At 42.2% G+C, this 14496-nt stretch overlaps 1 protein-coding gene across 1 annotated transcript in view; it reads right to left on the reverse strand.

Annotated features, from left to right (window-relative positions):
* LOC128652486 (uncharacterized) overlaps positions 1–14496 on the reverse strand; it is an 868114-nt gene that overhangs the window by 299668 nt on the left and 553950 nt on the right. The window contains exon 81 of the mRNA XM_053705422.1: positions 12868–12985. Coding sequence (XP_053561397.1) covers positions 12868–12985 — 118 coding nt within the window. The remainder of the gene's footprint in view (positions 1–12867; positions 12986–14496) is intronic.

Consider the following 14496-nt stretch of genomic DNA (forward strand, 5'->3'; position numbering starts at 1 on the left):
TTCAGTTGGAGTGACTTTGTCTGTTGCTGATTAACACATTTCATCACACTGAGTTTTTACGTCATTGATTTTTCAAATTTTTTTACTTAATTTTTCTTTTTCATTAGTATTTTTCACATTGGGATCCGTTCTCTTGCTTTACAATTTGTTTTCCCACTGATTAATTTTTTCATTTTTTCACTTTTTTCACTTTTCTAAAAACAAACTCAGCTGATTTATTTTCACATTTATATTGGATTACAATTTGGGACACATTATTTTGGACACATATATTGAAGATTTGTTGTTGGGACCTGACCTTTACCACAATTCATTTTGAGTCACTGATTTATTTTTATTGGACACTACTCTTGGACACTATTTTGTGAATATTTTGTTATTTACACATTTAACTTTCACTAACCCCTGCAGAATCAGCTTAATCAAGTGCAATACTTGAGGATTGCCTTGTATTTCTATTGTATCAATTGTCTAATATATCGTTTACATATGTTTATCTAGACCAACTTTAATTTTAATATATTGTAATTTTAATATATTGTAATATTCGTGGATCCATGAATTAGGAGATTTTATTGTTTTTATTGTCATTAATTTGTGTAGATTTCATTGTGTAGTAAGAAATTTTAATTTTCATAAAACCTAGCCTCCGTTAGTTGGCGCCTGGTAATCCCATTCTCTGTAGTTAAAAACCACAAACAGAGCAAAAGACTAGCGAAAATCCTTAGTCGCCTGTAAATAGAGTTTTAACGCATGCACCACGTCTAAGTTGTGCAGCAGATGTTCCTTATGAGAATATGGGTTAGGACATAAAGAAGGAACAACAATCTCCTGATTATTGTTCCTATCTGAAACCACTTTAGGGAGAAAACCTAACTTAGTAGGCAAAACTACCTTATCCGAATGAAAGATAAGGTAAGGAGACTCATACTGTAACGCCGAGAGCTCTGAGACTCTACGAGCAGATGAAATAGCAATAAGAAACAAAACCTTCCAAGATAACAATTTAATATCTAAGCAATGCATAGGCTCAAACGGAGCCTGTCGAAGAACCTTAAGAAAAAGGTTAAGACTCCAAGGAGGAGTAACAGGTTTAAACACAGGCCTGATTCTGACCAAGGCCTGACAGAACGATTGTACATCTGGTACATCCGCCAGACGTTTATGTAACAAAATAGACAAGGCAGATATTTGACATTTCAAAGAACTTGCCATTAAACCCTTCTCCAAACCCTTTTGGAGAAAAAACTGAATTCTAGGAATCTGAACTCTACTCCAAGAGTAGTCTCTGGATTCACACCAATACAGATATTTACGCCATATCTTTTAGTAAATCTTCCTGATTACAGGTTTACGAGCCTGATTCATGGTCTCAATGACCAACTCAGAAAATCCCCGCTTAGATAGGATTAAACGTTCAATCTCCAAGCAGTCAGTTTCAGAGAAACAAGATTTGGATGAAGGAAGGGCCCTTGAAGTAGAAGGTCCTTCCTCAGTGGAAGTCTCCAAGGTGGGAGAGATGACATCTCCACTAGGTCTCCATACCAGATCCTGCGAGGCCATGCCGATGCAATGGGGATCACCAACGCCCTCTCCTGTTTGATTCGAGCAATGACCCGAGGAAGGAGAGCAAACAGAGGAAATAGGTATGCGAGACTGAAATTCCAAGGGACCGCCAGTACAGCCTGAGGATCCCTTGACCCGTAACTCGGGAGCTTGGCATTCTGACAAGATGCCATGAGATCCAGTTCTGGCTGTTTCCATTTGAGAATTAAGCTGGAAAGCACCTCCAGATGGAGTTCCCACTCCCCCGGGTGAAAGGTGTGTCTGCTCAGAAAATCCACTTCCCAATTGTCCACTTCTGTGGATCGCAGATAGACAGAAGTTGTGGGTCTCCACCCACTGAATAATTTTAGCTACTTCTGTCAAGGAACTCAGAGTTCCCCCCTGATGGTTGATGTAAGCCACTTAATAAATGTTGTCCGACTGGAACCTGATAAACCAGGCTGAAGCTAACTGATGCCAGGCCAGAAGAACATTGAAGATTGCCCTCAGCTCCAGAATGTTTATGGGGAGAACAGACTCCTCCAGAGTCCATGTCCCCTGAGTCTTTAGAGAGCCCAAGACTGCTCCCTAAACCAGCAGGCTGGCGTCTGTTGTCACAATCACCCAAGTGGGTCTGTGGAAGCAGGCTCCTTGGGAGAAATGTTCCTGAGACAACCACCAAAGAAGAGAATCTCTTGTCGTCTGGTCCAGATGTAGTCGCAGAGACAGATCTGCATAATCCCCGTTCCACTGTCTGAGCATGCATAACTGCAGAGGTCTGAGGTGGAAAAGGTCGAACGGAATGATGCCCATGGCAGCTACCATCAGACTGATCACCTCCATACATTGAGCCACTGACGGCCGAGGAGAGGACTGAAGTGCTAGACAAGAATCAAAGATCTTTGATTTTCTGTCCTCTGTCAGAAATATTTTCATCGATAGGGAATCTATTATGGTTCCCCAGAACACTACCCTTGTAGCTGGAATTAAGGAACTTTTTCCCAAATTCACCTTCCATCCGTGAGAGCGCAGGAAGGATAACAACATCTCTGTGTGGGAGTTCGCTTGTTGAAAGGATGGTGCCTGAACCATATAAGGCGCCACTGCAATGGCCCGCAACCAAAGCACTTGCATCAGGGATCCTAGGACTTTTGAAAAAAATCTGGGAGCTGTGGCAAGGCCGAATGGAAGAGCCACAAACTGGAAGTGTTTGTCTAGAAATGCGAACCTCAGAAACTTGTGATGATCCCTGTGGATGGGAACATGCAGGTACGCGTCCTTTAGGTATACTGTTGTCATAAATTGACCCTCTTGAACCAAGGGAAGAATGGAATGAATAGTTTCCATCTTGAAGGACGTTACACTGAGGAACTTGTTTAGATGAACGGATTGGAGTAAAATTCTAGACCCTGTTCCTGCATTGGAACAGGAACTATCACTCCCAGGATGGAAAATTCTTGAACACAGTGTAAGAACACCTCTCTTTTTATCTGGTCTACAGATAATCTTGAGAGCAGAAACCTGCCCCTGGGAGGAAAGGTCTTGAACTCTAGTTTGTAGCCCTGGGACATGATGCCCACCACCCAGGGATCCTGAACATCCCAAACCCAAGCCTGAGTGAAGAAGGAAAGTCTACCCCCCACAAGACCCGGTCCCAGATCGGGGGCAGACCTTTAATGACTTTGAGTCATTAGCTGGCTTCTTAGATTGCTTTTTCTTGTTCCACGACTGGTTGAACCTCCAAGAAGGCTTGGACTGTTCCTGCTTTGTAGAGGCTTACCCTTAAAGTTTCAAAAGGAACGAAAATGACTCTGCCGTCCCTTCTGCTTATTCCTCTTATCCTAAGGGAGGAAATTACCCTTTCCTCCGGATATGTCGGAAATAATCTCAACCCGGCCCGGCCAAAACAAGATCTTACCCTTGTAGGGAATCGCCAAAAACATAATTTATGCTTACCTGATAAATTTATTTCTCTTGTAGTGTGTTCAGTCCACGGGTCATCCATTACTTATGGGATATATTCTCCTCCCCAACAGGAAGTTGCAAGAGGATCACCTAAGCAGAGCTGCTATATAGCTCCTCCCCTCACATGTCATATCCAGTCATTCGACCGAAACAAGACGAGAAAAGAGAAACTATAGGGTGCAGTGGTGACTGGAGTTATAATTTAAAATTTAGAACCTGCCTCAAATAGACAGGGTGGGCCGTGGACTGAACACACTACAAGAGAAATAAATTTATCAGGTAAGCATAAATTATGTTTTCTCTTGTTAAGTGTGTTCAGTCCACGGGTCATCCATTACTTATGGGATACCAATACCAAAGCTAAAGTACACGGATGATGGGAGGGACAAGGCAGGAACATTAAACAGAAGGAACCACTGCCTGTAGAACCTTTCTCCCAAAAACAGCCTCCGAAGAAGCAAAAGTGTCAAATTTGTAAAATTTGGAAAAAGTATGAAGTGAAGACCAAGTTGCAGCCTTGCAAATCTGTTCAACAGAGGCCTCATTCTTAAAGGCCCAGGTGGAAGCCACAGCTCTAGTGGAATGAGCTGTAATTCTTTCAGGAGGCTGCTGTCCAGCAGTCTCATAGGCTAAGCGTATTATGCTACGAAGCCAAAAAGAGAGAGAGGTAGCCGAAGCCTTTTGACCTCTCCTCTGTCCAGAGTAAACGACAAACAGAGAAGAAGTTTGTCGAAAATCTTTAGTTGCCTGTAAGTAGAACTTCAGAGCACGGACCACGTCTAGATTATGCAAAAGACGTTCCTTCTTTGAAGAAGGATTAGGACATAAGGATGGAACAACAATCTCTTGATTGATATTCTTGTTAGAAACAACCTTAGGTAAAAACCTAGGTTTAGTACGCAGGACTACCTTGTCTGAATGAAAGATCAGATAAGGAGAATCACAATGTAAGGCAGATAACTCAGAGACTCTTCGAGCCGAGCAAATAGCCATCAAAAACAGAACTTTCCAAGATAAAAGCTTAATATCAATGGAATGAAGGGGTTCAAACGGAACACCCTGAAGAACTTTAAGAACCAAGTTTAAGCTCCACGGAGGAGCAACAGCTTTAAACACAGGCTTAATCCTAGCCAAAGCCTGACAAAAAGCCTGAACGTCTGGATTCTCTGCCAGACGCTTGCGTAAAAGAATAGACAGAGCAGAAATCTGTCCCTTTACTGATCTAGCGGATAAGCCCTTTTCTAAACCCTCTTGTAGAAAAGACAATATCCTAGGAATCCTAACCTTACTCCATGAGTAACTCTTGGATTCACACCAATATAAATATTTACGCCATATCCTGTGGTAATTTTTTCTGGTAACAGGTTTCCGAGCCTGTATTAATGTATCAATAACCGAATCCGAAAACCCAGGCTTTGATAGAATCAAGCGTTCAATTTCCAAGCAGTCAGCCTCAGAGAAATTAGGTTTGGATGGTTGAAAGGACCCTGAATTAGAAGGTCCTGCCTCAGGGGTAGAGACCATGGTGGACAGGACGACATGTCCACTAGGTCTGCATACCAGGTCCTGCGTGGCCACGCAGGCGCTATCATAATCACCGATGCTCTCTCCTGTTTGATCCTGGCAATCAGTCGAGGTAGCAACGGAAAAGGTGGAAACACATAAGCTATGTTGAAAACCCAAGGGGCTGCTAGTGCATCTACCAGCACCGCTCCCGGGTCCCTGGACCTGGATCCGAAACAAGGAAGCTTGGCGTTCTGGCGAGATGCCATGAGATCCAGATCCGGTTTGCCCCAACGATGAATCAGTTGGGCAAATACCTCCGGGTGAAGTTCCCACTCCCCCGGATGAAAAGTCTGGCGACTTAAAAAATCCGCCTCCCAGTTCTCCAAGCCTGGGATGTAGATCGCTGACAGGTGGCAAGAGTGAGACTCTGCCCAGCGAATTATCTTCGAGACTTCCAACATCGCTAGGGAACTCCTGGTTCCCCCTTGATGATTGATGTAAGCCACAGTCGCGATGTTGTCCGACTGAAATCTGATGAACCTCAGTGTTGCCAACTGAGGCCAAGCTAGAAGAGTATTGAATATTGCTCTTAATTCTAGAATGAGCCTTCAGGGAGTTCCAGACTGCTCCCCAGCCTAGTAGGCTGGCATCTGTTGTTACAATCGTCCAATCTGGTCTGCGAAAAGTCATTCCTTTGGACAGATGAACCCGTGACAACCACCAGAGAAGAGAATCTCTGGTCTCCTGGTCCAGATTTAGCAAAGGGGACAGATCTGAGTAATCCCCGTTCCATTGACTTAGCATGCATAGTTGCAGCGGTCTGAGATGTAGGCGCGCAAATGGCACAATGTCCATCGCCGCGACCATTAAGCTGATTACTTCCATGCACTGAGCTACTGATGGGCTTGGAATGGAGTGAAGGACACGGCAAGCATCGAGAAGCTTTGATAACCTGGACTCCGTCAGGTAAATCTTCATCTCTACAGAATCTATAAGAATCCCTAGAAAAGGGACCCTTGTGAGTGGTAACAGAGAACTCTTTTCCACGTTCACTTTCCACCCATGCAACCTCAGAAATGCTAGAACTATCTCTGTATGAGACTTTCCATTTTGAAAACTTGACGCTTGTATCAGAATGTCGTCTAGGTACGGAGCCACCTCTATGCCTTGTGGTCTTAGTACCGCCAGAAGAGAGCCCAGAACCTTTGTAAAAATTCTCGGGGCCGTAGCTAACCCGAAGGGAAGCGCTACAAACTGGTAATGCCTGTCTAGAAAGGCAAACCTTAGGTACCGATAATGATCTTTGTGAATCGGTATGTGAAGGTAGGCATCCTTTAAATCCACTGTGGTCATATATTGACCCTCTTGGATCATGGGTAGGATGGACCGAATGGTTTCCATCTTGAACGATGGAACCCTTAGGAATTTGTTTAAGATTTTTAAATCTAAGATTGGTCTGAAGGTTCCCTCTTTCTTGGGAACCACAAACAGATTTGAATAAAACCCTTGCCCCTGTTCCGTCCACAGAACTGGGTGGATCACTCCCATCACTAAGAGGTCTTGTACACATTGTAGAAATGCCTCTTTCTTTACTAGGTTTGTTGATAACCTTGACACATGAAACCTCCCTTGTGGAGGAGAAGTTTTGAAATCCAGAAGGTATCCCTGAGATATAATCTCCAACGTCCAGGGATCCTGTACATCTCTTGCCCAAGCCTGGGCGAAGAGAGAGAGTCTGCCCCCCACTAGATCCGTCTCCGGAAAGGGGGCCCTGACTTCATGCTGTCTTAGGGGCGGAAGTAGGCTTTCTGGTCTGCTTGCCCTTGTTCCATGACTGGTTGCCTTTCCAACCCTGTCTGTAACGAGCAGTAGTTCCTTCCTGTTTTGGAGCGGAGGAAGTTGATGCTGCTCCTGCCTTGAAATTACGAAAGGCACGAAAATTAGACTGTTTGGCCTTCGATTTGGCCCTGTCCTGAGGAAGGGTGTGGCCCTTACCTCCAGTAATGTCAGCAATAATTTCCTTCAAGCCGGGCCCGAATAAGGTCTGCCCTTTGAAAAGAATGTTTAGTAATTTAGACTTAGAAGTTACATCTGCTGACCAGGATTTAAGCCAAAGCGCTCTGCGCGCCTGTATGGCGAATCCGGAATTTTTAGCCGTAAGTTTGGTTAAATGCACTACGGCATCCGAAACAAACGCATTAGCCAGCTTAAGGGTTCTAATCTTGCTCAGAGACTCATCCAATGGTGCTGTGCGAATCGCCTCTTCCAGAGACTCAAACCAGAATGCCGCTGCAGCAGTGACAGGCGCAATGCATGCAAGAGGCTGTAATATAAAACCTTGTTGAACAAACATTTTCTTAAGATAACCCTCTAATTTTTTAACCATTGGATCTGAGAAAGCACAGCTATCCTCCACCGGGATAGTGGTACGCTTGGCTAAAGTAGAAACTGCTCCCTCCACCTTAGGGACCGTCTGCCATAAGTCTCGTGTGGTGGCGTCTATAGGGAACATATTTCTAAATATCGGAGGAGGGGAAAAAGGCACACCGGGTCTATCCCACTCCTTACTAATAATCTCTGTAAGCCTCTTTGGTATAGGAAAAACGTCAGTACACACCGGCACCGCGTAGTATTTATCCAGCTTACATAATTTCTCTGGGATTGCCACCGTGTCACAATCATTCAGAGCCGCTAACACCTCCCCTAGCAACACGCGGAGGTTCTCAAGCTTAAATTTAAAATTTGACATTTCTGAATCCGGTCTCCCTGAATCAGAACCGTCACCCACAGAATGAAGCTCTCCGTCCTCATGTTCTGCAAATTGTGACGCAGTATCAGACATGGCTCTCGTGTCATCGGCGCGCTCTGTCCTTAACCCAGAACTGTCGCGCTTGCCTCTTAACTCGGGCATATTGTATAATACTTCTTTCATAACATTAGCCATATCATGCAAAGTGATTTGTAAGGGCCTTGATGTACTTGGCGCCTCAATCTCACGCACCTCCCGAGCGGAAGACGAAGGTACTGACACGTGAGGAGAGTTAGACGGCATAACTGCCCCCTCGTTGTCTGGTGATAATTTTTTAATCGGTACAGATTGATTTTTCAAAGTAACATCAATGCAATTGGTACACATATTTCTATTGGGCTCCACAACGGCTTTTAAACATAATGAACAAGCAGATTCCTCTGTATCAGACATGTTTAAACAGACTAGCAATGAAGCTAGCAAGCTTGGAAAATACTTTCAATAAATTTGCAAGCAATATAAAAGACGCTGCAGCGCTTTTAAAAAACACAGTTGAGTAACAAAGAACTAATTCAGTTATAGTCAACCATTCTTTAAATGTATTAATTAGCAGAGGATTGCACCCATTAGCAACAGGATGATTAACCCCTCAGTACCCAAAAAAACGGATATCAAATTAATATTAAACGTTTTTATCACAGTCTAACACACTCTCACAGGTCTGCTGTGACTGATTACCTTCCTAAAAAATGAATTTTGAAGACCCCTGAGCTCTCTAGAGACGTCCTGGATCAAGGAGGAAGAAGCAGGAAGACTGTGCTAAAATTTTAACTGTGCAACAAGGCGCTAAAAAGAGGCCCCTCCCGCTCATTTACAACAGTGGGAGACCTGATATAACGGTTTCTATGCAGAAATTACGTTAGCCATGTGGAAAAAAAGAGAAAAAATTCATGCCCAAAAGGATTTATCACCAAAGTACCTCACAAAACGAATAACATGCCAGTAAACGTTTTGAAAATAAACTTTAAATGTCATGCAAAGTTATCACTAAGCCTGCAACCAGTCGCTACCACTGCAGATAAGGCTTAAGCATTATTTCAGTATTAACAGTATTTTCTCAGTCAAATTCTAGTCCCTAGAAAATAACTCTACTGTGCATACATTTATCAGCCTGATACCAGTCACTACTACTGCATTTAAGGCTGTACTTACATCATACGGGTAACAGCAGTATTTTCTTAGTCAATTCCATTCCCAGAAAATATTGTACTGCACATACCTCATTTGCGGGGGACCCCGCATGCTATTCCCATGTTCTGAAGTTACCCCACTCCTCAGAATGTCGAGAACAGCCAGTGGATCTTAGTTACGCCTGCTAAGATCATAGAAAACGCAGGCAGTTTCTTCTTCCAAATACTGCCTGAGATAGAAAAACAGCACACTCCGGTGCCATTTAAAATAACAAACTTTTGATTGAAGAATAATTAAGTAAAAACTCCAACTCCTCCCGCGACCTCCTTCTTTGTTGAGGGTTGCAAGAGAATGACTGGATATGACATGTGAGGGGAGGAGCTATATAGCAGCTCTGCTTGGGTGATCCTCTTGCAACTTCCTGTTGGGGAGGAGAATATATCCCATAAGTAATGGATGACCCGTGGACTGAACACACTTAACAAGAGAAAGCTTAGATTTAGACTACACATCAGCAGACCAGGATTTCAACCATAAGGCTCTGCGGGGCAGTACGGCAAAACCAGAAATTTTTGCTCCTAGCTTAATAACCTGTAGGGAAGCATATGTAATAAAAGAATTGGCCAATTTAAGGGCCTTGATCCTAACTTGGATTTCGTCAAGGGGATTGTCTGTCTGAATAGAATCAGACAACGCATCAAACCAGTATGCTGCCGCACTAGTGACAGTAGCCATACACACCGCAGGTTGCCATTGTAAATCTTGGTGAACATACATCTTTTTGAGCAAACCCTCCAACTTCTTATCCATAGGATCCTTAAAGGAACAACTATCCTCTATGGGAATAGTGGTCCTCTTAGCTAAAGTGGAAATTGCCCCTTCCACCTTGGGGACCGTCTGCCAAGACTCCTTGATAGAGTCAGCAATAGGAAACATCTTTTTAAAAATAGGGGATGGAGAAAAAGGAATACCCGGTCTCTCCCATTCCTTAGCAATAATCTCTGTACCACAATCTGGTACAGGGAAAACCTCCACCATGGAAGGTACATCAAAATACTTGTTTAGCTTGCTAGACTTCTTAGGATTGACTACGACAGTAGTGTCGGAATCGCCCAAGGTAGCCAAAACCGCCTTCAGTAACAAACTGAGGTGTTCCAGCTTAAACCTGAAGGATACAACTTCAGTATCAGAAGAAGGAATTACACTGTCTGAGTCTGATATTTCACCCTCAGTTGCTATCGAAGTATCTTCCTCCTCAGATTTCTGGGAGGGAACATTCGAAATAGCCACGACTGTGTCAGAAACCTTACTCACTGATTCTTTACATTTCCTCTTGTGATTTCCCTGCAGCATGCGAAAAGCAGACAACGCATCAGCTACCGCAGAGGACATGAGGGAAGCAATGTCTTGCAATGTAACTCCAGGCGGAGTATGAGAGGAAGCACAGGGCACTGCATGTGTGGGCGATAACATTTGGTATTCTTGAGGAGAAAGCTGAGGCATATCTTGAACATTGTCAGAAGACAGCATCTGCCTTAGACAATGTTGGCTCAGAAAAAAAGTCTATCCCTGTAATTTAAAGTTCCCTCAATACATGAGGAACAGAAAGGGATTGGTGGTTCCACGTTAGCATCAAAACATAAAGAACACGTAACATTTTGCAGGGCCTCTTGGTTCATCTTAACAACATGTGAACAAATTAGAATTAAACTGTCACAAAAACACTCTGGACAACCTCTACACCTCAGCTTAGCTTTGCTGAAGTGCTTACCTGCCTTACTGACACCGGAGTGAATATTCTGCTAGAGAATTCCGGACTCAACCTCTATATGCTGTAAAATGCAGTCCGGTAACCCTAACACCGCTTACAAGCTGCAACAAAGCTATCTCCCCTCCGGAACACAGGAAGTGAGGGAGGAAAAGGCGCGCAACAGAAACTTGCCGCCTCAGCTAACCCCGCCCATCATGGGCGGGGTTAGCTGAGGCGTATGGGCTAAATGTACTCTAAAGTAAAGCCGCCGGGAGTAAGAGAAAAAAACACCACATACTGAGCCTAAGTCTCCTCGTCCCTAGTGCCTGCCATTACTGCCAATATTAACATGATCCCCTATTCTATAGGAGAATGTCTCTTGTCCCATCAACTGACATAGTTTTCCTGCATATGTTCCCAGAAAAATAAATTCAGCATTTACCTTCAGAAATCTGCCAGGCAGCAAGGCAGCTCACTAGGTTTGAGAGGCATGCTCCCTCACATGGACCTGTGGAAGAAAAACAAAGACTGAGTAATCTTACTCAGGCTGTTAATGTTAGGGCAGCATTAAATATATGGAAGGCGCAGTGAGGATTGTACCCCACAAGTACCCATTGCTTAAAAGCCACCACTGCTCTACTGAAGAGACTGACATGGGCTACGGCTACACCCCAGGACAAAGCAGAACAAACTTGTACTGCTGAAAAATAACAAAATCTTGTTTGAATAATCTTCTTCCGAACACCTAAACTTTACCACCTCCTTGCTCTTAACGTAGGCAAAGAGAATGACTGGGGTTGGAGGGAAGGGAGGTGATATTTAACAGCTTTGCTGTGGTGCTCTTTGCCGCCTCCTGCTGGGCAGGATTGATATTCCCAATAGTAATTAAATGATCCGCAGACTCACCGTGTCATTAGAAAGAAATACAATTACCAATTTATCGATTCAAATTTTTCTAATTCGAATATTGCATAATTCTAATCAAATTATTAGAAAAATTTGAATCGAATATTACATTTAAAGAAAGCATTAGAGATACTAATACATTAAAACGAATGTTGGAATGTTGTACAAACATTTGAAATTCGAAACGAATGAACAAATGTATTATTATTCATTTAATTTTTTGAATGTTGCAAAACATCCGCCCATTCCTACTGAGACCTCATATCTTTGAGCCTTTATAACTTTTTAATGAAATATTTTTTTTAAATAATTTTTATCAGACAATGTGATTAGTGTAACTGTACTTTTAAATGTAGTTTTGATGTGTCTTGTGCCACTTTCATGTTTTGCATTATAGTTAACAAGAGCTCTGAAGTCGCACTAACCCAACACGCATTAAATTAGATTGCACTCAAGCAAACATGTTTACTTTCAACTCGTAATGCGCAACAGCGCTCCACTCATAACCCAGCCCATAGTATTAAGCAAATAAATATCTATTAGTGCAGGAAAATAAGATTATACTATTGAGGTATGGATGTATATGGATGTACATGGAGTATTCTTCAAAACTATCCAATTATAGTTGAGTACATTTTAGTTTAAGAGCTGTTTATCTAGCTATGAGGGGGCTGTATGGGAAGGAGAGACACATACAGTGTAATATAATAAATATAATATGTAACAATATATATGTTACAATATGATATATTTAATATGTAATATTTCACGTTTTATTGAGACCTGAAGTAAATCATTATTATTAATAGTATAGCACAGAACTACATGAAGAACTCTACTATTGGTTTAGAGAGCCCCCAGCTTTGCATTTGAGCAATATCAAAACAAGACTATTACTGCTCATCTTCATAGAAATCTATTATTTAGCCCTCCTGCGCACCCTAGATTATCACTTGAGTGCTAAAAAAGTCGTAATCAAGGTCTTAGATGGGCACTTTGTTTTGCATTTGAAGATAAACCAGAATAAATTCTTTAAAATGTTACCACTTCATCTTAAAAACACTAAAACTTGTTTATATGGAAAAATCATCACAATATTTTCAAATGTATTCCTCCCCCAACAAGATCAATATCTTTTATTTCTTTAATCAACTCTCTCAACAAATGTATAAAATCTGGTTTATTTCAATTAGCATTTATTTCAGGACCTTTCTGCTTGGCCTACAACCGATTATGGATATTTTCTGTACGTTACCTTGTTTATCAAATGTTTCTTCATCCAGAACATTTACAGTTGTTTTAGTGCCAGAATCTTCATCAGCTGGAGCTGGATTTGTAGCATCAGAGCCCTCTCTAAAGTTCTTGTCTTCAACCTAAAGCCAATGAAAGTAGATGAGTGAATGAGTTCATGCAACATTTATATAACAAACGGTGTCATTATTTACTTTAAACTTTTCATGATCCAGATAGAGCATGCAATTTTAAGCAACTTTCCAATTTCCTTTTATTATCATATTTGCTTTGGTCCCATTATATCGATTGTTGAACAGTAAACTTAGGTAGGCGGATAGGAGCCCAGGAGTTTGCACGTGTCTTTAGCAACTATGTATAACATTGCTATAATCATTGTTGCAAACACTGCTGACAGATGGGATAAAGACACATGCACATGCCTGAGCTAACGTAGGATTACTCTTCAACCAACTCTTCAACCAAGGATACCAAGAGTACTAAGAAAATAATAATAGAAATAAATAGGAAAGTTGTTTAAAATGTAATGCCGTATCCAATCCATTTACGTACAATTTTGACTTTACTTTCGCTTTAAGTATTGTATGTCTCAATATGTTTCCTATAAAAAAAAAAAATAGCTAAATAACTTTCTAAACTACAGGGCCAATACTTTAAACATTCAATCTGTGCAAGATGCTCGTGTTTAAGACATGGTTCTCTGGGGGGGGGGGGGGGGACAGAATGTTACAAAAATATAAATTAAAGGAACATTAAAAGAAATAGGAAAGTCAAAATTAAACGTGCACAATACAGATAGAGCAGGTAATTTTAAGCCACATTTAAATTCACTTATTGTCATAATGTGCTCTATTCTCTTGGTATCCATGGTTGAAAAAGAATATTATTATTATTATTATAAGGTATTTGTAGAGCGCCAACAGGTTCCTCAGCGCTATGAACATAGGTGGTATATTAAAACGTTTTCACAGGGATCAAATGGGGAGAGAGGGTCCTGCCGAGAGTTGCACTGTTGTAGTCGGCTCTTATGAAGGTGAACTACAAACAGCTGGGCTCATAGGCTTACATGCTATGGGGTTTTAGGGGATAGCAGTGGAAATAGAAAGGTTAGTGTAGGTTGTAAGCGTCCCTGAACAGTAGAGTCAGGGAGCACTTGAAGCTTTTAAAACTAGGGGAGATTCTTGTGGAGCGAGGCAGAGAGTTCCATAAGATGGGAGCCAATCTGGAGAAATCTTGAAGACAGGAATGTGAGGAGTTAACAAGAGAGGAGGAGAGTAGGAGATCATGAGCGGACGAAGGGGACGAGTATCTGGAGACAAGGTCTGAGATGTAGGGGGGAGCAGTGCAATTAAGGGCTTTGTGTGTCAGAGTGAGAATTTTGTGTTTAATCCTGACGTGCAAGGAAGATGAGCCTGGCAGAGGGCATTCATTATGGATTGTAAAGGAGCTAGGCGGCAGATAGGGAGACCAGAGAGGATAGAGTTGCAGTAGTCGAGGCGGGAAAGGATGAGACCATGGATTAAAATCTTTGTTGTGTCTTGTGTAAGGAAATGTCTAAGTTTAGCGATGTTTTTAAGGTGGAAGCGGCAGGCTTTAGCCAAGGACTGAATGTGAGGAGTGAAAGAAAGATCAG

This window comes from Bombina bombina, chromosome 3 (assembly GCF_027579735.1).
Source record: "Bombina bombina isolate aBomBom1 chromosome 3, aBomBom1.pri, whole genome shotgun sequence".
In the NCBI taxonomy this organism is placed as follows: Eukaryota; Metazoa; Chordata; class Amphibia; order Anura; family Bombinatoridae; genus Bombina; species Bombina bombina.